Raw genomic sequence first — 24743 nt, 5'->3', positions numbered from 1 at the left:
CGCACGAGCCAGAGGTAATGTTCCTTTTCAAGTTCCACGGTGTTGTGGGAAGAGTCAGCCATGGAAGCCCATGTAGCACCCCTCTCCGTTGGGGTGGCAGGGTGGGGATGGCTTTGTGCCCAGCCCGCCAAGACTCTTCCCAGCCCCTACAGACCGATGACATCCCCTGACAACTGAGAGCAGAGCCTGGCAGCAGGGGGCTGAGGAATGGATTCTGACAACTCCTGGGAAAATACAAATTCTTCCTTTTTCTGAAATGCATTACTTGGGAACTTCCCTGTGAGATCAGTCTCAAGGGGACCAGAGCATTTCTTCATGAGTCCCAACCCCAGGGATAGGAAGTCAAAGAAACACAGCAGCCCACGACGGCCCCAAGCATCTTCCTAGGCAAAAATCCTCCTTAGGACAGTAAAGCTTCTCGTCAGAGACAGAGCTGCAGAAAACACTCTGCAGAGTGTAGAAGGGGAATTTAAAAATGTGATGTGTCACGGTTCATGAAACAGTAACGGAAAATGCAAGCCAACTGTCTCCCACAAGGGAGGCTCCATATTGACCTGATACTTGCAAAGTCCATCAGCATAGGAAAGGCACTGTGCCCTCAGAAGCAATTCAATTTTTTGTTTCAGCCAATGTTTCCCAAAAGAATTTGGTCACAGGATCCATTTGCTAAGAAATGTTGTCTCTGCGGGACATCGCTGGCCAAGAGCGAGACGGAGGCCTCGTCTTGTCTCCACCGACTGCAAACGTGTCCAGTGAGCAGAGAGCATGCGGGCTGGAACCGTCACTGTGCTCCCGGCCAACCACGGAGGCAGCCACCTGACTGGGGTAGCACACGGGGCCTAGGGAGCCGGCCTCAGATCTCCCTGCCTGGGCCCTGAAAGCCCACACTTGCCGTTTTAGCCTCTTGTCAGGGCGAAGTCCAAGCCCGTGAAGGAACGAAGAGGGTGCTCAAGTGGAGAAGGGTTTGGAGACCACGTCTAGTCTGGAAGTTTCTACACAAACTAGCCATCGTGAAGGGCTACTGGACAACCTTAGGCTTACATTCGACAGAGAAGCCCCAACACGCTTTTAAGAAGCCGATCTGTAATACATTATTTACTAAAAATAAATAAATAGGGCGCCTGGGGGGCTCAGTGGGTTAAAGCCTCTGCCTTCGGCTCAGGTCATGATCCCAGGGTTGGGGGATGGAGCCCCACATCGGACTCTCTGCTCAGCAGGGAGCCTGCTTCCCTCTCTCTCTGCCTGCCTCTCTGCCTACTTGTGATCTCTCTCTCTGTGTTAAATAAATAAAATCTTTAAAAACAAACAAACAAACAAACAAACAAAGAGGGGGGGAAATCCATCTGCCACAGGGAGTAACAGGCAGTGCTAAGCCGAGGCAGCAGGAAGGAGACCCGGGTGGCCCCTCCGGCCCACTTAACTGCTTTGTCTAGAGTCTCATTGTCTGGTTTCTGTCCTCTGGCTGTTCGAGTGGACCAGTTTTCCTGGCATATGCATTTATTGAACTCTGAAAGGCCAGATCTTCTCTGTAGATTAATCCATGATTTCAAAGACACTTTGAAGTAGGCAAAACATTCTGTTATTTCCAAGAGTTATTACGACTGAAATCCTGGCATAGACTAGGAGGCCAGCCTGTAATCTTGTTTAGATCCTTTTAAATTTAGAAACTTTATAGTGAGTTAAAAATAGATCTCATTTGTGTACTTTTCCTCCTTTCATCCCCATGGCAAAGGCTGTTCAGTCATTTTGACCTCTCCTTGATATTAGCCAGAGAAAGTCTAACCCTTGGCAACTGGGAGTCCACCAGGCTAAAACGAAAGTCATTTTTGAATGGATTTGGGGGTGAGACTGAGCAGAGTAATTCACTATTCTACAGAAGTTCTAGAATTAAGAGCAAAAGACCATCACCAAGACCTGGGACTAGTATACGGATTAGGTGAAATGTGGGCCACAGAGGAGAAACGTTCTCATTTGTGTTATCCTAGGGGGCTTGTATCCTCACATATCGATTGAAAAAACACCATAGTAAAAAAAAAAAAACAAACACCATAGTGCTTAGGTCAAAAGAAGCTGGCTAAGGCTGGAATGCCAGGTTGCTTATCACCAAAGTTAAATAAAGATTGCCCCTGATTTCAGAGGAGCCCAAACACCAGATGTTATCCTATATGGTCCTCCCCAGGGTGAATTGGTGGCAGCATTTTCATGCCCAGCAAAGACAGCAAGCCTGACAATCAGGATTACTTTACCTTCATAAACATGCTGAATCCAGTTTTAAGGAGGTCAGTGAGGCCTGAAGACATGTGTTCAATATCCACTGGGTCTGGCCTCTCAGGATTAAATATTTCTTCCACAACCTGCTTCAACAATGGCTTGTAGGATGCCTTGGAAAGACAAAATATTGTGTTGTAAGTTAAAGGGTTTGTTTGGTTTGTCTGGAGAGACGATAGCTTTATCTGCACCAAATGAAGCAAAACACGTTTATTCTGACACTGAGCAATGGCTATGGCTTTGTGTGTATGAAAAGGCAACTATAACAACATTGGGGTTTTTTTGGGTAAATTTCACCCTAATACCCTAATGCTATTTTTTATTCTTATCCCCTTCTACCAGCAAATATCTCTTGTCAGAGCTGTAATCCTAGTAGGACTACTTTTTAAAATCTGGGTTTAAAGTGACAATTTTGGGGCACCTGGGTGGCTCAGTGGGTTAACCCTCTGCCTTCAGCTCAGGCCATGATCTCAGGGTCCTGAGATCGAGCCCCACATGGAGTTCTCTGCTCTGCGGTGAGCCTACTTTCCCCTCTCTCTCTGCCTGCCTCTCTGCCTACTTGTGATCTCTTTCTCTGTCAAATAAATACATAATCTTTAACAAAAATAAAATAAAGTGACAATTTTATATATGAAGAATACGGGAAAGCAAAGTATTGTCATTTGACACAGATATGAAGATGGTCTCCAGTTTTCCTGAACTGGAGTTATGCTCCCCTCTGCTAGGAACTGGCATGTTTTCATATGATGTATTGCCACGATCCAAGCCTAACGCAATCCCTTCTTCCTCTATAGAGCTCCACTCCAAGTAGGACTTGGCCAGAAAACAAAGCCATGATGCCAAACAGGAATGTGGCCAAGGTCAGGGCTTAGAAAAAGCAGGCCATGTGGTACCGTAAGAATTCCAGTAGAGTGAAGTTGATGTTGATTTGCTACGGCTCCTACAGTCTGATCAGTGGTGCATCTCTGCTTGTCCTGACGGTATTTCTGTTTTGGACCAGGGCACTTTCTGGGCATGTCCCCCACTCCTCGTGCCTTGTTCTTCTTTCTACCAAGCTCTTCTCATCCTCTGTTTTTCCCTTCGCACCAGCTGACCGCCCTCCTCCCAGACCTGCTCTGTCTCCGCTCTCCAGCCCGCAGGGCATGTGACTTTGGAGCATGAACGCCGAGAGAAGCACTGTCTCCTCTCCACACTACCGCCTAGGAAGAGCCAGGTTCCGATGGAGCCAGATGTTTTGAACTCTTTGGCTCTTGGCCTTGGCCAAATCTGTGACCTGCCTCTAGCAAGTTCTAGAATAAAGAGCAAGAGACCATCATCTAGACCTATGACTGGTACATGGGTTAAGTGAAAACGTTGAGGCCGTTGGGTGAACTGACTTCATCTTTGGCTTCACCTTGCTTTCCTTACAGTCATTTTTTAACTATTATTTTCCCTTTATTCCAACTTTCTTCCTTAAAATATTTTAGGAAAAAAACAGGGTACAAACCATCAAAATAACAAACAATTATTTAGGGGCGCCTGGCTGTCTCAGTGGGTAGAGCACATGGCTCTTGATCTTGGGGTTGTAGGTTCGAGTCCCATGTTGCGTGTAAAGATGGCTTAAAAATAAAATCTTAGGAAAACACTATCATTTAGCTAGAATGTCACGTGCATCTATCAGGGATAAAATGCAGGGAAAAGCAGCAACTGTTCAGCGGACAGGTGCAGCCTTCATGCTCATTAGTCCAACCGACTCCCTACCCCCGTATACCCAGGGATCTCACAGGTAAATACTTATGAAAGGTAGAGACTGAGAAGGAATACCATTAAGACAGAAGAAAAAAAAGCAAACACTATGATTCAAACTTCCCCATTCTAAAGCTATATTAAGACAGATTTTAAGACACTCATAGATTTGCTGGTGGGCGTGCAAATTGTTGCAATCAGCGTGGAGAGCAACTGGGCAGCTCCTATCACTATTACAAGTGTATTTGACCTGGCAGTTATGTCTCTAGGAATTTATCCTATCAATATGTTATCATATGCAAATGAGACCTATAAAAGGCCACTGCCATTGTTTGTAATAGCAGGAGACTGGAAGCAACAAGTGCCCATCAGAAGCAGCTGGGTAATAAATGGGTCACAGCCACAGGAAGAAATGGCACGGAAGCAAACGGAGAAGCTCTGGTGTTGATCTGGCAAAAAGAAGAATAAAGTGTGGGTGGAAAAGGCAAGGTGAAACAGTGTGTGTGTTGGGCTGGCATTTCTGTAAGACGTGTTCCAGAGGATTTGGAAGCTTATATCTGCCGAAATGTACAGAAGATAAATTGTGATGGGATTTACAGAGACTGCCAGGAGCAGTGATCCTGGAGAGGAGAGCAGGACGAGGGACAAGGGCGGGGGGTGGGGGAGGTGGACAGTTGGTGGGGAGGCTTTTTAATATATCACTTTTCCAAAAACAGTTAAAACACCACTGCAAACAGCAAGAATGGTGGTTTTTTTGTTGTTTGTTTGTTTTGTTTTGTTTTTTACTTGTTAAAAATTAACAAATTATTTATGTATGGAAGAGACTGAAGTAAATAAAGCACACCAGAATGTTAATTAGGGCTATGTCTAGATGTCTAGGTTCTGGGAGTAGGGGACATTATTTTTTCTTTGGCCAAATGTTCTAAAGTTCACAGGTATACTTCTGGAATCTTAATATGATCCAATAAATATTTTCAATGTTAAAGAAAAATGGTGTCGTGGGATGGCCTCTGAATTTTGCACATCATCATCTCTAAGTAAACTGTCTGGAGAGCCCGTCTGTCATCTCAGCCTTTCTGGACATTGACTCTCAACGTAAACTTTAATCTCTTTAGACTGCTCTCCAGGGGTGCCTGGGTGGCTCACTGGGTTAAAGCCTCTGCCTTCGGCTCAGGTCATAATCCCAGAGTCCTGGGATGGAGCCCTGCATTGGGCTCTCTGCTCACCAGGGAGCCTGCTTCCCCCCCTCTCTGCCTGCCTCTCTGCCTACTTGTGATCTCTGTCTGTCAAATAAATAAAATCTTAAATAAATAAATAAATAAAATAAAATGCTCTCCAAAGAGAAGTCCTTTGACCAAAATTCTGCTCCCTTATCAGCATTCCGTGGACACTCACTGACTTTTTCCTTTGTCCTTGCAGCCTGGTACTGCTCGGTAACAAAGTTCTGGACAATGGGATCAATGGGATGTAAGCAGGAGGGTAGTGGGACTCGCAAATGCTCCTTTTTCAAAAACGAAAGGGCCGCTCTTTCCCTTTCTCTGTTCTGCTGCTTGGAACATGGAAGCAGTGCCCAAAGTACAGTGGCCACGGTGGGAAACAGGGCCATCCCTCAGAGACGCTGGAGCTCACAGCTAGAAGCAGCCTTGGCTGTGATGGCTGGTGAGGCTTCCAGAAGCCTAACCGTGGACGCATGAGGACTGCCCACCTGACGTGACAATACAAACCCTCCTCTGTTTAAGCTGTTAGCTCTCAGATTTTTGTGACTTGCAACTGAATGAAATTCTAACTGATACAAAGTACAAAAGGAAGATAAAGAAACTGGGGTGCTGGTTCAGACTCCAATTCTCTAGCTCAGCTCAGGTCTTGATCTCAGGGTGGTGAGTTCACGCCCCATGTTGGGCTCCATGCTGGCCATGGAGCTATGTTAAGTAAGTGAGTAAGTAAGTAAGTAAAGGGCCATGTCTTCCTTCCAGGAGCTTACATTTATTTAATTTATTAGCCTGTATGCAGATATATAGAATAGCTTGAAGTGGAATGCCAGAGAAATACACTTAGGCTGTCATGTTTAAGAGAGGGGAGAGTATGTTCCCTAACCTACTACAAACACAACCAGGTTGTTGCTCTCCGAAGGATGTGTTTCCTGCGAAGAGGAAGAGTTGCGATGGGAGAAGGAGCTCAGACACAGGAAAATTCTGTCGTCCAGCTAAAATTCTGACTCAGTACCTCCTCTGTGCAGGGGGCAGTGGGCTGGGGGTGATGGTTCTCTCCAGTGCAGCCTCGGGGGAGGGGGACAGGGGAAAGAAGGAAGTGTGGGGGGACTGGGGATCTTGTCCTCTCCCCTGCTCCACTTTTAGCTAAGCTCTGGGCAATGAAGCAGCCAGGACAAAAGACCCACTGAGCTGGGGTCCCCCGTGGGGGTGAGCAGAGATTTGCAAGGGCTAGTCCCTTACTACCTTCATTCTTGGGATTTTGTGATCCTTGTATGCCACCGGGGCAAGCTGTAAATCCTTTTTATTTTTATTTTTTTCAAGTATGTAGGTAACATTTATTGAGAGTGAGAAAAGAAATCACAACTTCCATACAGAAAGTAGCGGATAACAAACCCATCACATAATCCAGAACAATAGCATAAATGCTCTCATTAATTAACTGCCTGACCTAGCTCCGTGATACTCATTTCTCAGATTTCTTGGCTGGGTTCTCTCGGATTATCTCTTCGTTTGACAGCAATGTGGAAAAATCATCTGCTACAGAGATGTGATCGTGATTAAGCTGCTGTATCTCAACTCCACAAGCTGTCTTCTGTACTTAGCTGGGAGACGCTAGACCGGGTAGCCTGCCAACAGGGGGCACTAGAGGGAGAGTGGCGGCGGGAAGTGAGAGATCCTGCTCTTCCCCGTTTAATTCGCTGTTCCCACCAGCATCACCCCAGCAAGGGCTCCTCACCACTGGACGTCGTCCCTTCTCTCCACTTTTAAGTCACAGAATCCAATGAACTACCTTCCTGGTTTAAGCCAGTTTGAGCTTTTTTCCTTTCATTTTTTGTTTTCATTTGTAACCAAAAGCACACTAAACCACATACTTTACCGAAGAGACGTCAATAGATTTTCCCACTTACATATATAGAAAACCTCTAATCCTTTATTAAAACAGCTAAGCACATAGCGAAATAAGTCAATCGGAGAAAGACAATTATCATATGATCTCCCTGATATGAGGAAGTGGAGATGCAACATGGGGGGTTTGGGGGTAGGAAAAGAATAAATGAAACAAGATGGGATTGGGAGGGAGATAAACCATAAGTGACTCTTAATCTCACAAAACAAACTGAGGGTTGCTAGAGGGAGGGGGGTAGGGAGAGGGTGGTGGGGTTATGGACATTGGGGAGGGTATGTGCTATGGTGAGTGCTGTGAAGTGTGTAAACCTGGCGATTCACAGACCTGTACCCCTGGGGATAAAAATACATTATATGTTTATAAAAAAATACAAAAAAACCCAAACAAAAACAAAAAAACAGGTAAGCACAGAACAACGGACTAACATTGTCCATTTAAAGAGCACAATTTGGGAAAGGACTTTCTCAGGCATAAGCGCAGTACCGGCCTCATGATCTCTTCCCAAACATATTTCTTAGTTTTTCCAATTAGGGATTTTCATGACAAGAACCTTTCGCTCCTTCCTCTCAGCCACAGAGGTTGGATTGCTTTGTGTCCCAAATCATGTGACTGAAATCTGATTGGAATGCTGGGCTTCAGCAATGGCTTCTTAGATGAGAAACCTCTGACCGTCATGGAATTTTCTATTTAGCCAGAAGCCGCTCACCTCTCAGCAAAGGACCACATAGAAGGCAGTGATAGGGGAGACAGCTGTCTTCCCCTGGTGCTCTACTCAAAGTTCTCCCCCCATGTTAGGGACGGCTGGGCAGGGGCTTGGGGATCAGTAGTAAGGTTTCCTCCAACATTAAGAGAGATAGGCAGAGTCAATTAATTTTCCCAGTCAAACATTCTCTGTCGGTTCACCTTTGGGGGTGGGGAGGAGAGGAATGAAAAACACTGACAAATTCATTCTTTCCTGTTGTTGCTGGTCATTTATTTCTTGCTTATATCACATCCGGGGTATGCTGACAACACTAGGGGTCTCTGTCCTACACAATCGTACAGCTACCCAGGTGCCTTCTGTCCATTGGTGCCCCCATTCCCTAGGGCACCAGAATCCCACATGGAGCTCTGTGCCTCATCAGCAGACGCACGAGAGCGAGCATGGAGGATTTCCAGAGAGTCTTTATGCACTCAGCCTGAAAGCGATCTGTATCACTTCTACCCATTGTTCATTGGCCAGAATTAGTCGCAAACCTACATTTACTCACAAGGGAATCTGGAAATTGTGGTCAAACTGTGCCCAGGAGGAAAGGGAAATGGACTTCAGGGAACATTGTCTCTGACACAGACACACAGTAAAGTCTGTACTGTAACATTAATATAATTATTTCTTCAACTGGCAAGTTGCCTGTTATAGGCAAAGGATTATTAAGCCCTTTCCCCCCTCTTCTGCATAAGAATTTGACCTTTGGTTAACTTTCTAGCTCGGTTTCCGTGGAAACCTGATAAGAGAAGAATGTCAAACTGTAGCCAGGCAAGATGGCTTATGATAAAAATGACCCCTGCTTAGTAAATTGCATTAGATTGGAGAAAGCTTGAAATATTGGCCAGAAAGCCAGAGCTCTGGGCTTCTCTGGGCGCGATGACTCTTGTATAACTGGGCATGTCCCTTGGAGGAACGCTGGGAGCTATGTCCACAGACTTGTTCCAGGAAACTGGCTCCTAGAGGATATGAAGTTTTTAAGCCAGGAGACTCCCACCCCCAAACCTCTCTAGATGTGAGTCTAGTTTCTTCACTTCTAAGCTCTTATCTTGGGACCAAACTGGGTAGATCCTGGGTGACAAGGACCACTCCAGGGAAGAAACATGCATGCGACCCCCTCATGGCTAGCTATGCTCCTGTCCTAGGAAGACTGGTGCCAAGTGGGGCTTTATCCCCATAGCTGACTAACCCATTAGGCACAGAAGGCACAGTGCCCAGAGCCCACAAAACTTTTAGGGGTCCGTGGAAATGTACTAGTTTAAAATCAGAAGGAAACAAATGAACTTTTAGGTCAAAGATAATGTTCTGATGTAGAATATTGTCTCTGTACCAATGCAATTGTACCATATAATTTTTAGTATTTTTTTTATAGAGGAAGAGGTCCATAAAGGCAAAAGTGAGTAGGACTATGAAAATCATAATGTGGCCCTTTATGACAGCCTCATGAGGATAGCCAGAGGTTTGGTAGAGCCTAACGAGATCCCTGATTGGCATTAAATGTGAAAAAGTTGAAGTTTCAAAAAAACTGATCTCATACCAAAACTTTCTCCTTTTCCTTTAAATGGCCAGTATCTCTTCCAGAACAAACTAGACTTTTAAAAATACTATATTAAATCAAAATATGAAGAATAAAATATTTGTGTCTATGTCTCTGGTTAGTCTTGTGGTGGATATAATACGTGAGTAGGTCTAGAAGATTCTTTTATTGACCTGATTCTAGTTCTTGAACAAAGGTACTGAGGATAATAGTAGTTTCTGATATTATACATAAGTCAGAGAAAATTTCTAGAAACCAGTCTAAGCTCCAACATCTTCCTGAATTTGGTGCACCTTTAATATGGTCCATGATAACCAGTTTGCAAGAAAACCCGAGTTGTTGCCACAGCTACATCCCTATCAGTCCGCCCTGCTGCCCTTGGCTTTGCTGACTGGTGTTGGTGCGGCCATGGGCCCTCTCCATCCTAGGCTCTTCTCCCTTTCCCACAAAATCGGTTCTAATACTCTTGTAGAGAGAGGGTTCATTTTGTCTCAATCTATGACGGTATAGAAAAACATCTGTTCAAAACTGCTGAGAGCTTTGGTTGTTCTATGGCTCATTTATTTTTATTTTTGGCTTTACTATCACTGATTTTTTTCCTCCTTTCATCTTCTTAAAGGAAATAGTTTGCTCTGCAGATTAAAAAGCAGTTCATTTGCCTATCTGTTCATCCATCTATCCACCCATCCGTCCTTCCTTCAAACCAGAAGCAGATTACTTTGGAAAATTTTGAGTGTAGTCCCTTCAACTTCAATATGAAGAAAAAAAAAAGGCAAAAAACTAAGCCCAAAGCTATTTACTAATTTGCTTGAGTTCACACAGGCAGTTAGAAGTGGGGTACGGGACAGAGCCAAGTCTCCTGGCCCCCAGTTTCGTCCCATTTTGTGTTGCTTCCTTCCAAAGGGGTGCTAGCAGGTCTGGAGTGAGGAAGACAGAAGCAGGAGGAAGAAGAAGGAGAGCTTAGCACTTGGAAAAGAAAAGCAAGGATTGCTGACAAAGAGACTGCGCCTGCAGACTGTTCGAGAGTCATAATTCACCAGGCACCAAATGAATCAGGCCTCCTCGGGCACCGCTCGTTCTAAATACTCTTGTTCCGCCAGCCAGAGGCCCAGAAGACAGTAGGCATCCGTGGAAAAGTTTCCCCCAGCAAGCCCAGCACAGCACTTGGAGGCTTCTGCCAAAGCAAGTCATGCGAGAGTCAGACAATATTTTGCTTGAAAGGTCCCAGAAGCTCTTCGCCCTGAGACATGGGCCTAATGGTCTCCTGATGCCCCAACTGAGGATGAGCGGCACATCAAACACGGTGGCATTTAGGGAGGAGGTTAAGCCTTCCGTTAAACTAGAACATTCACAGTAAGAAACAAAACCATAAGACTTGCTGCACAGGCAAAACTGGGGGCTTAGCTTTCCACTCAACACAGTCCAGGAACAAATACAAACTTTCCAGACCAGCAGGCGTCAGCAGTAAGCCCTTACCATCCAGAGCAGCTAACGCTGCAGTGGCTTGAGAATGACTCCCTTTCTGTGTGGCCCATCCCCTAGCCAAGGAAAAGGTGAAATGCTACAAAAGAGGACAAAAAAGAGGCTTATTTTGTCCTTCACTGCAACTGTTGCAGCAAAAGCTTACATAGTGTGGTCTTTGTCGGCTCCTGTCCTAAGAGCTTTGCAGGTATGAACTCACCTAATCATCTGAGTGTCTTTTTGAGAGAGGTATGGTTATTATTCATTCCTTTGTGCAGTGGAGGAACTAGGCACAGAGAGGTAAAGTCACCTGCTTAAGGTCACACAGTAGATAGGGCTCTGGACCTTTGAACTCAGTGCTTCTGTGCTCAGCTGTGAACCCATGTTGTTGCTAAATTCCATCTCACTAAGAATTAAGAGCATAAGAAATGCCATAGTGGGTAAGAATCACAGTTCAGAATCCTTCAGTCCATCTGTCCATCCATCCATCCATCCATCCACACAGTCAACCCCTAGGAAGCATGCACTGAGCAAGGCTCTGCAGAAATCCCACGGTGAACAAACATGGACGCCATGCCTAGCTTTGGTAGTCTCCTCTGCAAGTCAAGAGCTTCCATCAAGAGCTCATGATCCCCACCATGCCCACTCTCCTGGCTGCAGCAGGGCTGATTCCTTTGGAGAGCCAGGTGTGCGGAGATCTTCTGGGATCATTTCTGGAGATGTAGTCTAGACTCCCCTCCTCCAGCTCTCCCAGAGACTTTATACGTACATGACTTCTTGCATGAAATCACATTCTCCTTGAAATGAAGAAAGCGATGTCTGCTTTCTGGCTGTGGCTGATACACTTTCCCAAAGGGCTAAAGGACAGAGGTCAAAGAAGAGATGCCTCAGATGTTAGCAGGTGCAACAGGAGTGGTTCTGGGAGGCATCTTGAGCTCCGGAGTAGGAGAGAGGGGTGCTAGGAGGGAATATGGGGCAGGTAGGGGCCCCAGGATCCAGGGGAGAGAGCCTAAATTCATAGCACTGGTCAGAGCTGGAATAGGAATCTGGGGCTGCACCAGGTCTAGTGCCTTCCTGGGTATCCCAGAGAGCCCAGAACATCTCAACTAGATGCTGCGTAGAAACTGCATGGAGCTACATAGAAAGCACATTCCCCTCACACACCTGCCCCTACAGGACTCTCAGGGCTGAGGACCAAGTTGGGAGAAGAGATGGACAGAGAGTTGCCCAGTCAAGGCCCACCTTCAAAACTAGACACAGCTGGACTCTGAATCTAGTCTTGACATTTGTCTTTTTCTCATTGTACATAGTCTGCATGCCCCCAAATCCTCTGAAATATTATAAAAACATGTATTGCATTCACGATGCTCCCAACAAATATAATTAAGCACTGACTATATGGAAAATACCACTTTAGACACTGAGGATATGGCAGTGAACAAATGAGATCAAAATTACTATCCTCACTGAGCCTATATCTATGATTGAAAAGTTTAAATTCAAAAATTATCCAAAAACCCAAACAGGTAAAAGCCACCCATAATCCCAACAAAAACTTTCTCTATCCACATAAAGCAAGAAGCTAGAGTTTCTCCTTGTCCATCTAACCCTTCCCACCGTCTGCAAGGCAACTGTTATAAAGTTTTCCTTAATTTTAAAGACATATTAAATATACATATCCATATACTTTCTATTTTTTATTTTTTAAACAAAGGTAGAAAAATGCTTGACAGAATGATGTTTTTTCCCCCACCTAACTGATCATAAACCTCTGTTTTGGTCTGAGCTCTCCAAGAAGCAGAGCCTGAGCCAAGGATTCACATACAGTTCTGCTAAGCACACTTGGATTTGCCTCATTCATTTTAATGGTCGTACATTTCAGAGCATGTGTCTGGATCATTATTTACTAAATCCCTTTAAGATACACACATAACTCCCCACTTTGCCCCTACTTCCCACTCATTGACATTTAGGATTTTCAGTGAAAGGGTCAATGTCATTGACTCGCTGTAGGAGAGTATATATGACAAAGGAAAGTTCATTTTCCAAAGGCAATGGCTGCAGGACAGGGTTCTGGGTCTGGAGAAATGGCAGAGTTGGCAGCACAGAGATAAAGTCTAGAAAATTTATCACTGTCCTTATCATGCCTAAGATTTATGGATAATGCATGTTTATGCGAATTTGGCTAAATTAGTCACAATGATAATCATAAAACTGAAAAGACCTTATTAATTGGTGGTTTGTTTGCCCTTTGCCAATTACAGCAGTCGCTTGCTTCTTGACATTCTTTGGTCTAAATCTCACCATAAATCACCAGTTCTCTGTCTTCTAGAACTAGTCCCTACTGCTATGTTTAAGACTGGTGATTTTTTTTAACAGCTAGACTACATATGATGAATGATCTGAATGAGTTTATCTGAGTGACTTTATCTGTATTTTGTTGTGGTAGTTTCTCAGGTCATTGAACAAAGGACGGGCATTGACATTACTAAGTCAAGAGTCAGTTTCCAAGGTCTTTCATATGTTGGTGGGTGATTTCCGATGCCCATTGGCACCATCAATCAGTACTTCTAGAGCCTCCATGAGATCCATGGTATAGTGGAGAGGAGGTTTCGTAATGGCAGCCACAACCTGGCATCTGGCCCTGGCCACCGGAGGGTCTGTGGCAAATCATGTGGCCTTCCTGGATCTCGGGGCAAAAATGCTTCCCTGGCTTACTTCTTGTGAGGATCAAAGGACAAGTGCAATGGGGGGGGGGCACTCTTCAAGTATCAGCTACTATAGGAATATACGGGAGGAAGAGTTTGGATTTGGCTGGGCTACTCTCGCAGATAACCTTAGCTCTTGTCTCTATGCCCACCTTAAAGGGTCAGCATCCTGAAGCTGAACCCCTTGCTACAGCGGAGTCCCCACCAACAGCACATTCAGCTCCCCAAGCAGCTGTAGCAAACAGAGTAGATTTTACTGAGATCTCATTGGGAGATGAAGGAGAAGATGCTCGCACACACTCCCCTAATGATCTTTCCCATTAGAAACATCTGTTCTTCCTTCATAGCTGTCTTTGGCCACTAGGAACCTTAGCTGTGCCTCCATCCTTGTCCAACAGAGACTGCCTAGCCTCTGTGATTCCAGCCTTTCTTCACTCCTTAAGCTTCCTTTTGGGTCCCTCTGGGGCCCCTCCCTCACTGAGCTTATAATCTAGGATTCCCATACTATCGTCCTACTCACTGTTCAAAATACCTTTCTAAAAGTTCCCCCACTGCCCTTAGGAAATGGTGGGGAAATTTTAAATAACAAAGGTTTTGCTGTCACAAACTTTTTTCCCTTGCCATAGCATGATGAGGTCATCTTGTTCTAATCATTCAGAATGTTTAGGGAGCGCTTAGATCTAGAAGCTTGGGAATCACAGAAGGCCAGCCCCTGGCCTGCACCCATTGCAACTGGGCCCAACGAAGTAAAGGGACTTGCCTCTTACAAGATAAGTATGAGACAGCAACAGAGCAATGGCTGGCTCCCATTCCAGGGCTCCTCTCCCCGCATCAAGCCTATAAGTGCACATGCACCAAGAGGCTTTCACATCCAGGGGAATCCAGAACTCTGAACTGGAAGGGGACTTGGTGTTCATCTAGAACAAATCCCTCGTTTTAGAGAGGCTAAGATGGAACTTCCACTTGGCAGTCCCTGAAGCCTAAAAATACAACACAGACTCGATGGTTACTTTAAGACATATGTACTTGCCTGGTGGGTATGATTTCCAGGAGCATATACAGACTTAAACTGTTTCATGAGATTCCGAGCTCCGGCAATATCCTGAAGCGAGGCAAAGAGCTTATCCGCAGCAATTTTGGATTTCTGAAATGTCAGCGTCATTGAAGAGTCACAGCCTGAAACAATCCAGAGAGATTTTCTTGGGTGAACACATCTTTAAATTAAGTTTTAATCATGGAGGCTTGAGCTCGAGGTAACACGGTTAGATTTTCTTTTTCACCCTGTTTTACCCTGGCTGTTCCCCAACTGGGTGGTTTTAATCTTCCACGAGCTATGGAACATACCAAGTGTAAATGCCTTTGACAGAAGGAGAACTCAGAATTTCTGGGATGGTGGCCACTATAGAAGCTTCACAGAATGAAAGCTCCCTAGGTCTACTATCCTCAGAACTTAGCTTTGGGAAAATAGGAAGAGACACCAAGAAAAGTACCAGAGAGTGCTGTGATGAACCCCTCTTACTTGAATCCCACCAACAGTTCCCAGAAAATGTAAGAGCAAGACGGAGAGATGCTAGAGCTGTTCCGGGGACAGATCTTGCTGGGATGGGTGTCTGCCTAATGTGCTCTCAAAGCATATGGTGCCTTTCAAAATGCAGCCATTCAAAGCTGGTAACACACAAAGAGGGTCTAATATGAAGACTATTCTCGGCAATGATTCTATTTTTCTTTGACACTTATAATAGCTGGATTTCTTCTCTATCTTGTTAGAAACCCATTCAGAAGAGAAATGATTATGGATAAGTCAGAAGTTTAAAAAAAAAACAGATTAGATTAGGTTTTGGGTGGTCTCAAATACTCAGATACGTTAACTCATTCATCTGCATAGCATCCTTATGAGATAGGAGCTATCATTTTCCCCATTTGGGGGATGCAAGGAAGCAAGGTACAGAGTGGTTAGGAGACACTCCCATGAGCAGATGCTGGCAATGCTCTGCCCATATCTGCTCATTCACTCTGGACATCACCATAGGTTTGGGGGACAGTTCTTGTGTACTCTGCTTCCGACCTCAAGTAGCTGCCTGCCTATCTCTCTATTTGCCTCTGTGTTTCTGTCTCTGTCTCTTTTCTTGTCTGTGGGCTTGCTCTGGTTGTAGAAGCATGCTTGGCCTTTGTGTGGGGCAGGCTGGAAGTCCTAGAAGTCGGGATTCATTGGAACAACCCAGCTTTCTCATTCCCTGGTGAGACAATTCTGAATTGTTGTCTTCAGGGCCTTTGCTCAGTCCCAGAAGGATGGAGCCCCAGTTGCCCACAATGATAACTCACTCATTAATGCCCCTCTGTTGGCTTTCCTTCCTTCCCTGGCTCACTTCCCTACTTCCTGATTATGCTTCCCGAAATATCTTTCCAAATACAGTACTTGCACCCAAATCCCTCTCACTGGACACCAGGACTTCCACAGGCATTCAAACACACATGGCCTGGATCCTTTTTTTTGGAGTCTATAATTATTAGGGGGAACAGCTTTGTTGAACTATAATTCATATACCATACAAATGAAATACCATAAAATTAAAGTATACAACCCAATAGCTGTTAGTCTATTCACATAGTTAGTTGTATGACCATCATGACCACAATTCATTTTAGAATATTTTTTATCACCTCAATAAGAAACTCCATACTTGTGAACTGTCACTCCCCTTTTCCACTCTCCTCCCGGTCCCTGGCACTACTAATCTGCTTTCTGTCTCTACGAATCTACCATTTCTGGACATTTCATATAAATGTCCTATAGGACCTACGATCTTTTGGGACTGACTTCTTTTACTTAGCATAATGTTTTCAAGTCTCATCCCAGTTGTAGTATACATCACTGCTTCGTTTCTTTTTATCGCTGACTAATATTCACTGTATGGATATACCACATTTTATAGACGTGTTCCTCAGTTGAATGCATTTTCACATTTTGGCTATTCCAACTAAGGCTGCTAAGTTTTATACATTTTTGTGTAGACATACGTTTTCATTTCCCTTGGGTATATATCTGGGAGTAGAATTGTTGCCATAGGGTTGGCAACTCTGTGTTTAGCCTTCTGAGGAACTGCCAGGCTGTTTTCCAACATGACCCCACCATTTGGCACTCTACAAGCAGTATAAGACGGTTGCGATTTTTCCGCATCCTCAACAACACTCATGATTACCCTCTTGATTGATCCTAGTGGGTGCGAAGTGAGGAGATGTTTGTTGATTTTGACAGGGAGAAATGGTTTTTAGGAAGCAGAGATAGATCCAAACAAGGTAAAACTAAAATGGAGTGTATCTAACGTATATAGGAACATTCAAAGGCGCCCGACTCACAGCCGGGTGTCATGTGAGTACTTGAACTTGTACTCTTAATGACTGTGGATCATCATCTGTAATTACTCTTAAAGGGAGGGCAAAATGCTGAACTGTCTTTACCTCCAATACATCTCACAATGTGTGAATGTCCCCACACCAGTCAATCGATTCTCTAATTCTCCGGGCACCTCCTGGATGTCCAACAATTCAGTTCACTTTGGACACTAAGTACACAGCGTTAGGGCAGACTTTGCAGTTTAAGGGTTCAGGTCCATTTCAGATGTCAGTTGCAGGTCCCAGATGGTCACCTGCACTCCCGACAGATCGGCTACCCGCTGAGGGTTCCCATGACCCCTTCCTCAGGTTTAATACTTTGCTAGAACAGCTCACAGAACTCAGGAAACCACGTACTTTACCAGAGAACTTTACCTACTGTTGCCAGTTCATTGCAAGGGATACAACTCAGGAACAGCCAAAGGGAACAGATGTATAGTGCAACATTAGTGGGAAAGAGCTCAGAGCTTCCGTGCCCCCTTCAGGCACTCCCCCTTTCCAGCACATTGATGTGTTCACTAGTCCAGAAGCTCTTCTGACCCTACTGTTTAAGAGTTTTTATGGTGGTTTCATTCCATAGGCATATTTGATTAAATTACTGGCTGCTGGTGATTGATCCAATTTCTAGCCCCTCTCCCTTTCCTGGAGGTTGGGGGGATGGGGCTGAAAACTCCAATTTTCTACACATGCCCTTATTTTTCTCGCAAACAGCCCCCCACCCTGAAGCTGTTAGGAGCCCCAAGCCCTTAGTCATCCCACTAGCATAGAAGACATTCTTATCACCCTGGAGATCCTCTAATAGCTGTATGCCAGGAATTGGGGACAAAGACCAGTATATATATTTATTTTTGTATCCTAAAAATTCTCTGACCGGTCTTTAACTCCTGGTTTCCAGAAATGTCCAACTTGTGTCATTAAGAAAAAAAAAATCAGTGTGGTCAAGCACAGTGAGAGGAAGCCTCCATGTTCAGTGAACTGTGGTGAGGGGGAGGGAGGTGTGGAGGGATGTCAGGAGCTCATGTGATCTCCTGAGAACTCTATGTCAAGCTTTGTGGAAAGGAGAAAGTGTCACTTTCTGAGGAAAATGTCCATAACCGCCTTCTGATTCTTACAGAGGCTCATAACCAAAAAGGGTTAAGATCCAAAGGTACAGGGTATTGGCTGATGCCACACACCCTGCTTACCCTTGGCACCGCAGCCCTAGCTGAGACAGACCAACTAGCGCTTTAGTCAATAAGCAACCAGGAGAAACCCTGGAAGGTTCTGGAGTCTCACTCATTCGTGTAGCTTCTTTCCCTAAACTCTCAGTCGTTTAAAATATGGGAAATAATATCAATTGTATCTAAGTGTTGGACATTCTGTACCAGATTTTCAAGTTTAAAAATAAAAGATGGGTCACTTGTTCTAATACCACACAAAATGTTTCTATTTCTCTAAAACACAATTCAGCTAATAGGCTATTTTTTTTTTTTTTTCTGAGAGAGAAAAAGCACATAAGCAGTGTGGGGGAGTTGGAACAGAGGGAGAAAGGAAATATTTTTTTTCCCTTAAAGACTTATTTGAGAGAGAGAGAGAGAGAGCGATAGCTTGAGCAGGAGGAGGGACAAAGGGAGAGGAAGAGAGAGAAGCTCTGACAGACTCCCTGCTGCGCATGGACAGGGAGGTGGGGCTTGATCTCAGGACCGTGCCTGGAAACCAAGAGTCAGCTGTCTAACTGTCGCAGCCACCCAGGTGCCCCTCGGCTAAATTTTTTATTTAAAGTAATTCATTTTCTATCTAATGGAAAGATTCATCCAGTCTTTCATACGGTCTATTTCAATTTTTTGGAAAGTAACATGATGTTCATCGAGTAGGCTGAGTGGAATAGGATTGTCTACCGGATTATAGATTACTGAAAAGTATGGATAATTCGTGGAAGTTGGGGACTGTACATTGAAATTAATGTGTAATTGCAGAGAGTTAGGTTCACTGTGGAGCAGATTGTATGACAGAAACATTTACAGATTGCTGGTAAATTAAACTCCAAGGAACCCAACAGAAAAATAAGGCTATCACATTGTTGGAAGGAAAAGAAAAAGTCCTCCATGTACAAATAAAGTAAAGCTTCCCTGAAAAACAGTCAGTTCTTTTCATTGTTCAAATAAACTGCACACAAGCAGCTTCCAAAGCATCAACTCTGTCCAGTGTGTCTGGTGTCCTCAAAGCCAAGTGTTCCATCATGTACATGTTTCTGCGACACCCGGCCGGTCTCTGAGCCTCATTCGTATTTCTATCAATCCTCACCCAAAGCAGAATTTATACTCACTTACCCAAAATCCATAATGAAAGTTACACACACACACACACACACACACACACACACACACACACTTTAGAAATCTGAATCAGAGAAGACAAGCGACTTATGCAAGATCACATCATCATCGCCGGCCAGGTCAGGGTTCCAAATGTCCCGCTGATTACAGACCTGAGCTCCTCCATGTCCACTGCCGCCCACCATCCCAAGTCTCCTCTGGGCATGCAGCCCACTGCACATTTGTGCTAGAATCAATAGCTAAAGATGATGTGAGCACCAAAGCTCTGAAATGAGATGACTTTTCTGGGACAAGAGAAGTCTCCAGGATCCCTGAATGCTCCCTAGGCCATCTGCATGCCCGGTGCTATGCTAGGGAGTTTGTACATCTTCGCTTATTGAATCTCCACAGAAACACAATGAGGTAGCTACTGACAGCCTTCCCACTTTACAGACGGGGAAACTGAGCCCTAGAGAAGTTTAGCAACACAGGAGCCACTCAGCTAATAAGTAGCAGTGCTGAAGGTCAAAGCCTTGCAGTCTAACTCCAAAGACAGTCCTGTTAGCCTCTCTAGTCCGTTGTCTTAAAAATGTGCTGAGACCACATATATCAAAGGTCAATGAAACTCTTAATTCAGCCTTAACATCGAAGAAATGCTTTTAAAACGGAGTGAGTAGCAAAGGCCTTTCTTCTCGGCCTGGCCCTCCAGGTGGATGCTAACATTGCGGTTTGCAGTCATGCCCCAGGCTTGTCTTCTGTAGCCACAGAAGGTGTGAGGTCTCCGGGTCTGGCTGTTTACCCTCCTTCGGATCTTTGCTCTGTAAGGCACTGTATTCAGTTACCTCTAATAAGCCCCTGACAGCCTGTTCCATTAAGCCAGCTTATAAGATAACAGTGTTTTGTAAGGGGACTCCAAGTGTACAATTCCAGTCAATTCTCATTTAATCCACTTAGTTAAATAGATAATGAAGCAGAAGTCGATCCTAGCCTTTAGCCAAGCATGATCTGTGAACTTCAGTTGCCTACGTCTTGATAAGGGAGGCCCCCGGTCCTCCCAGGGTCCCCCCTGTGTTCTTCTGAAATGGGGGATGACTCATAGCCCTGCTAGTTCTTTCTCTGGAGGGCTTGGGGAGCTCTCGGGCAGGGGTCCAGTTACTCCTCACAGCAACAAAATAGGGCTCTTGTGCCCGTGCCTCCCCCTCCCTCTGTTCCCTTCTCCCCCGTCTCCACTTACTGAAGTCCCTTAACTTCTGCAGGGGGAGAGAGAACGGTGGTTTCTGCGGCTCTGTACACGGCAGGGACCCACATTTCCAGCCACGACAAAGAGAAAAGGGAGTAAGGCTGAACAGCTAACCATCCTCCTGGGATGGCTGGAATGCCGCTGCCCTCCCTACTCCCCTCTGCCTAGCTCTCTGCTGCCGTTTGCTTTCTTGGGGAGCAGGCTGGAATCTTGTGCACTGGGAACCTTTTCAAAAGGACCTATTTTTCCATAAGTTTGGTTTTATTCCTTGCGGACTAAGGAAAAGGCAGCATCTCCTTTCAGGAGGCTGCTGTGTTCAAGGCCTTTGTCTGGACTGGAGCCGAAGCAGCCGTCATCGGAGGCCTTCCGACACACACACGTGAGCGCACACACACACACGTGCACATGCCTGTGCACACACACTCATTTAAACAGAAGCCCGTCAATTGTGTGGCTGGATGTATGAGGTGTGTGTATGTGTGTGTGTCTAGAATAGGATTTGAAATGTTTCCCCATTCAGTGCTATTATCCCCCTCCCAGGTCGCTAGGCCCCTCGCATCTGACTGGGAAGAGCCAGGGTCAAAAATATTTGAGCCTCGTCAAGAGGCCCTTTTCTCATCTGGACCCGAGTTATCCAAGGCTAGTCTCCTCATCCTTCTGCTGGCCCCAAGAGTTTGGGAACATCAGGCCACTGCCCAGCTTGCCTCCCTGGCCCCCCACCACTCAGCAGAGCCCCGGAGCAGGGGTCCCCGCTCTGTGGGCTCCCAGGGCAGTGAGAGAAAAGGTTAGCTGGGAGTGTGACTGGCCAGAAAGGATGGGGCTCTGGGAGGTCATGACCTCCCTCATCCATCCAGGGGTCTGACACTGCCCCTTTCTCTCTCTCTAAACCATTGTTTTTAAACCAGCCTCTTTTCTCATGGCTCTCAATACGTTTGGCAAATGAAAACAAAACCAAACAAAATAAAAATCCAAATAAACCTCAGCGAATACCATCACATCTGAAATCTTTCAGGGAGGTTGGTTTACTGTATATAAACTACCCTGGAGTCGGGCATTCTAGTAAGTGTGAAAGAGCAACTAGAAGTCTCTTTTTTAAACGTGCTAGGGACCCATAGGTGACTGTGAGTCCTTCAGAGAGAGGGATCATGAAAAATCAATCTCTCACACACATAATTTACATTATACGTTATATAGTCATATATATGCATATGTAGTTTTGTTTAAAATTAAATCATAAATATCCCTGTATTCACTAATCTTCAAGGAGAGGTCAAGGTCTTCTCTGTATTATCTGCTATTCTGAATAGAGTTCTGTCTTCAAAAAACCCCATGACGTACCATGTACAATTTCTAACTTGAGTCCATTCCAAGCAGAACGAGAAGTTAAAGACATCTGTCGCACAGTCCGAGCGCAGAATTCTTCTAGATTTTAACTTTCTCCCTTTAATCTTCTACAGTCTTCTAGAGTCAGCCCGTTCACACCTAATCCAAAGGGTTTTTAAAGTGACCCATCTTGATGGAGTCTTTCAAAAGCATTCCACTTGGCTTTTACCAAAACTATTTTCTTCTTGAATTCATATTTCATCAGAATGCAGGAACATTTAACTAAAGCATGCAATTTAATAACCACCTGGCATCAGCAGGCTGATGACTCTTGGGAATCACACAGGCAGCCAGAAAGAGCAGATGTGACCGCACGTGGAGATCGCCCTAGAGCCACGAGGGGTCAGGGCGGTTGGCATTAGGCCTCGTATTTTATAGAGGGACTGGAGAACGTCAGTCATTCTGGTGAACGGGTCGGGTGGAAGCTGGTCATGAATACGTGAATTATACATACATTACTTGTATTCATTATATTTATATCATCTATGAATCAAAAAAGGATATGTATGAACATATTTCTGAGGTTCCATGTTTATACACAGGCACTGTGTATCTATGTCAACAATCTCATGCTTGGTGACCTTGTGGGACTTTCAGGTTCTTCTACTATAAAAAAATCATGAGCTGGCTTGTCAGATCCCAACACCTACAGGACTGATTTCCTCTTTCATGGCAGAGTCCTGGATCCACACCACAGGTAGGGCCTCCTCAGCCGGGATGGAGCTAACGGCATAACGATGCTTGGAAAGGTATTTGGGGAAGCTGCCTTCCCAAAGAAATCTGGAGTCAGAAATATCCACGTGAGGCCACAGAGGGCCCAGGACGGGGCCCATAGAGGCTCCCCACTTTCTGGAAGTCTTTCTCTGTTCATTAAATCCTGCTCGAGGGCCTGAAATCTTCTAGCCCGTGACCTAAGTTACCACTCAAGTGGCACAGGAGGAAAGGAGAAGAGGCTGGGGGCATGGGCTCATCCTGGTCTACCGCTGAGGTCTAGCACAGTGCCTGGCGCAGAGCAGGCCCCACCATATAGTTCCTAAAGGGGCAGGGGCAATGGAAAGGTGACAGGAAGAAAGGGCGCTGAATCAGGCCAAACGGGCCATAAAGGGACAGACAGCTCTGATTCCTGAGGAACTGCAAAACGAGCTCTGAGGGAAATGTCAAACAAAGAGCTCCCTGACAGTCTTGAGGAATTGCAGGCTGCACAGGTAAGTGCCTCAAGTCCCAAAAAGGCTACTTGAGAAGAGCCACCTCAAAGAGCTCCATAAATTCTGGATGTTGAACAAGCAAGGCTGTGCTCTACACGGTTTAGAGCTACACCCAGAGGAGAGAATACTGTTAAAAAAAAAAAAGACCAAGAATGATAAATACAAGCTTTGGAGAGGGGGTGATTTCTGAGGGGGGGTGGCGGAGGCGGGGGGTAGGTGAGTAAGCAGGGGGTAGGGCCATGGGGTTATTATGTAATTATGCTTTATACCATCTATCAGACAATCTCTTTAATGGATCCGCCATCATCTTAAAAACTCTAACAAAACAAAAACCCGTTGTACCACTTTTCCAGCCTCTGGCAAACTGGGTTTTCTAAAACCGTTGACAGGAGGAAGAAGTGACAGCTGCGATCTTTGATCCTCAGGCAGGTCTGGGCTGTGTCGCGGACTGGGAAAGGCTTGTACAGTCAGGAGAGGATGTGACTGGCCAGGATTCTAGTCTGAGTTAGGAGGCTCTCTCCTGAGAATGCATGTGGTGGGGAGGCCTGCCAGAAGAACTGTCCAGAATACGCTTTGGAACTTGCATTTTTAATGGTAGGGTGCAAGGTCAAGTTGGCAGTGAGGCCCAGAGAGCAGGATGCAGGCCGTGGAACAAGGAGCCCTTGCCGCGGGACGTAAAAGCCACTGCAGGAAGGGCCAAGGAGGCGGCAGACAGACAATGCTCGGTCCTGGCTGAAATGAGGACACAGCCCCTTCTATTTTGAAACACTCCTTCTAAGATGCTTCTGAAAACTCTCTCCAAGGCAGCTTTCCTGACTGCCCAAACTCTACTCAGTTTCTCCATCTTAAGATGATGTGGTTCCGTAAGGGAGACATGAAGGACTTTGCAAAAACGGTGGTGGTGCTTCATCAAATTAAATGACACAGTTTCATGCGCTGGGAATATGGGATCTTATTAAATGGAGCCCGATCACCCTGGACAAAGAGACCCTGAAGTTAAGTGTTCAGAGTAACGGAAATACCTAATGCGTGAGGGCTATTCCTCTAAAACAGGAGGTATCGATTTTCTGATCAGTTACATAATCTCTTGATTGGACTTACCAGTGCCGGAAAATAAGATCTCTCTCATAGCATTTCGTCTTTGGGCTCCTTTCCCAGGAGTGAAACCTGCTATGAGAACCGGATGCCCACACGGTCACTTACACCAGAGCCTGTGTACACAAACCTTCCCGTTCCTGAGGAGGGTAGCACACAGACAGACAGACAGACACAGACAGAGCGTCTGTCAAGGTCAAGCTCCTGACCATGATCATAGGCAAGTTCTCAAACACCGTATCTCACGGCAAGTGTCTCCCAACAGGCGCACTGGTTTTATTCTGCTGCATCTGTTCTACCGAATGGTAAACTTGCCATTTCAACTCTCAGTCCCCTTTCAATGTGTTGACATTGATGGTGGTTTGGAATGGCTCAAAATGGCTTGAAATGGCTTGCTGGACCCCCAAAGGGGACAAGAGATTACAGTCTGCATGTGGTCGTTTTTAGAAGCTATCAGGTGGCACAGAGCACCTGGGAGCTATGGTGTACCTTATAGGACACTGTGACAAAGGACTACAGTTGACTTCATTTTTTGAACAAGGAAGAAAACACAGCTACAGTATATGTATGCA

General features: G+C 45.3%; 1 protein-coding gene across 1 annotated transcript in view; it reads right to left on the bottom strand.

Moving 5' to 3' along the window:
• Positions 1-24743, bottom strand: part of SCFD2 (sec1 family domain containing 2) — a 442153-nt gene that overhangs the window by 21973 nt on the left and 395437 nt on the right. The window contains exons 6-7 of the mRNA XM_045997260.1: positions 14592-14737; positions 2247-2381 (exon numbers count right to left, since the gene is read on the bottom strand). Coding sequence (XP_045853216.1) covers positions 2247-2381; positions 14592-14737 — 281 coding nt within the window. The remainder of the gene's footprint in view (positions 1-2246; positions 2382-14591; positions 14738-24743) is intronic.

The sequence above is a fragment of the Meles meles genome, chromosome 2 (assembly GCF_922984935.1).
Source record: "Meles meles chromosome 2, mMelMel3.1 paternal haplotype, whole genome shotgun sequence".
NCBI lineage: Eukaryota > Metazoa > Chordata > Mammalia > Carnivora > Mustelidae > Meles > Meles meles.
The sequence above is the reverse complement of the archived record's forward strand: the minus strand, read 5'-3'. Positions and strand labels throughout refer to the sequence as shown.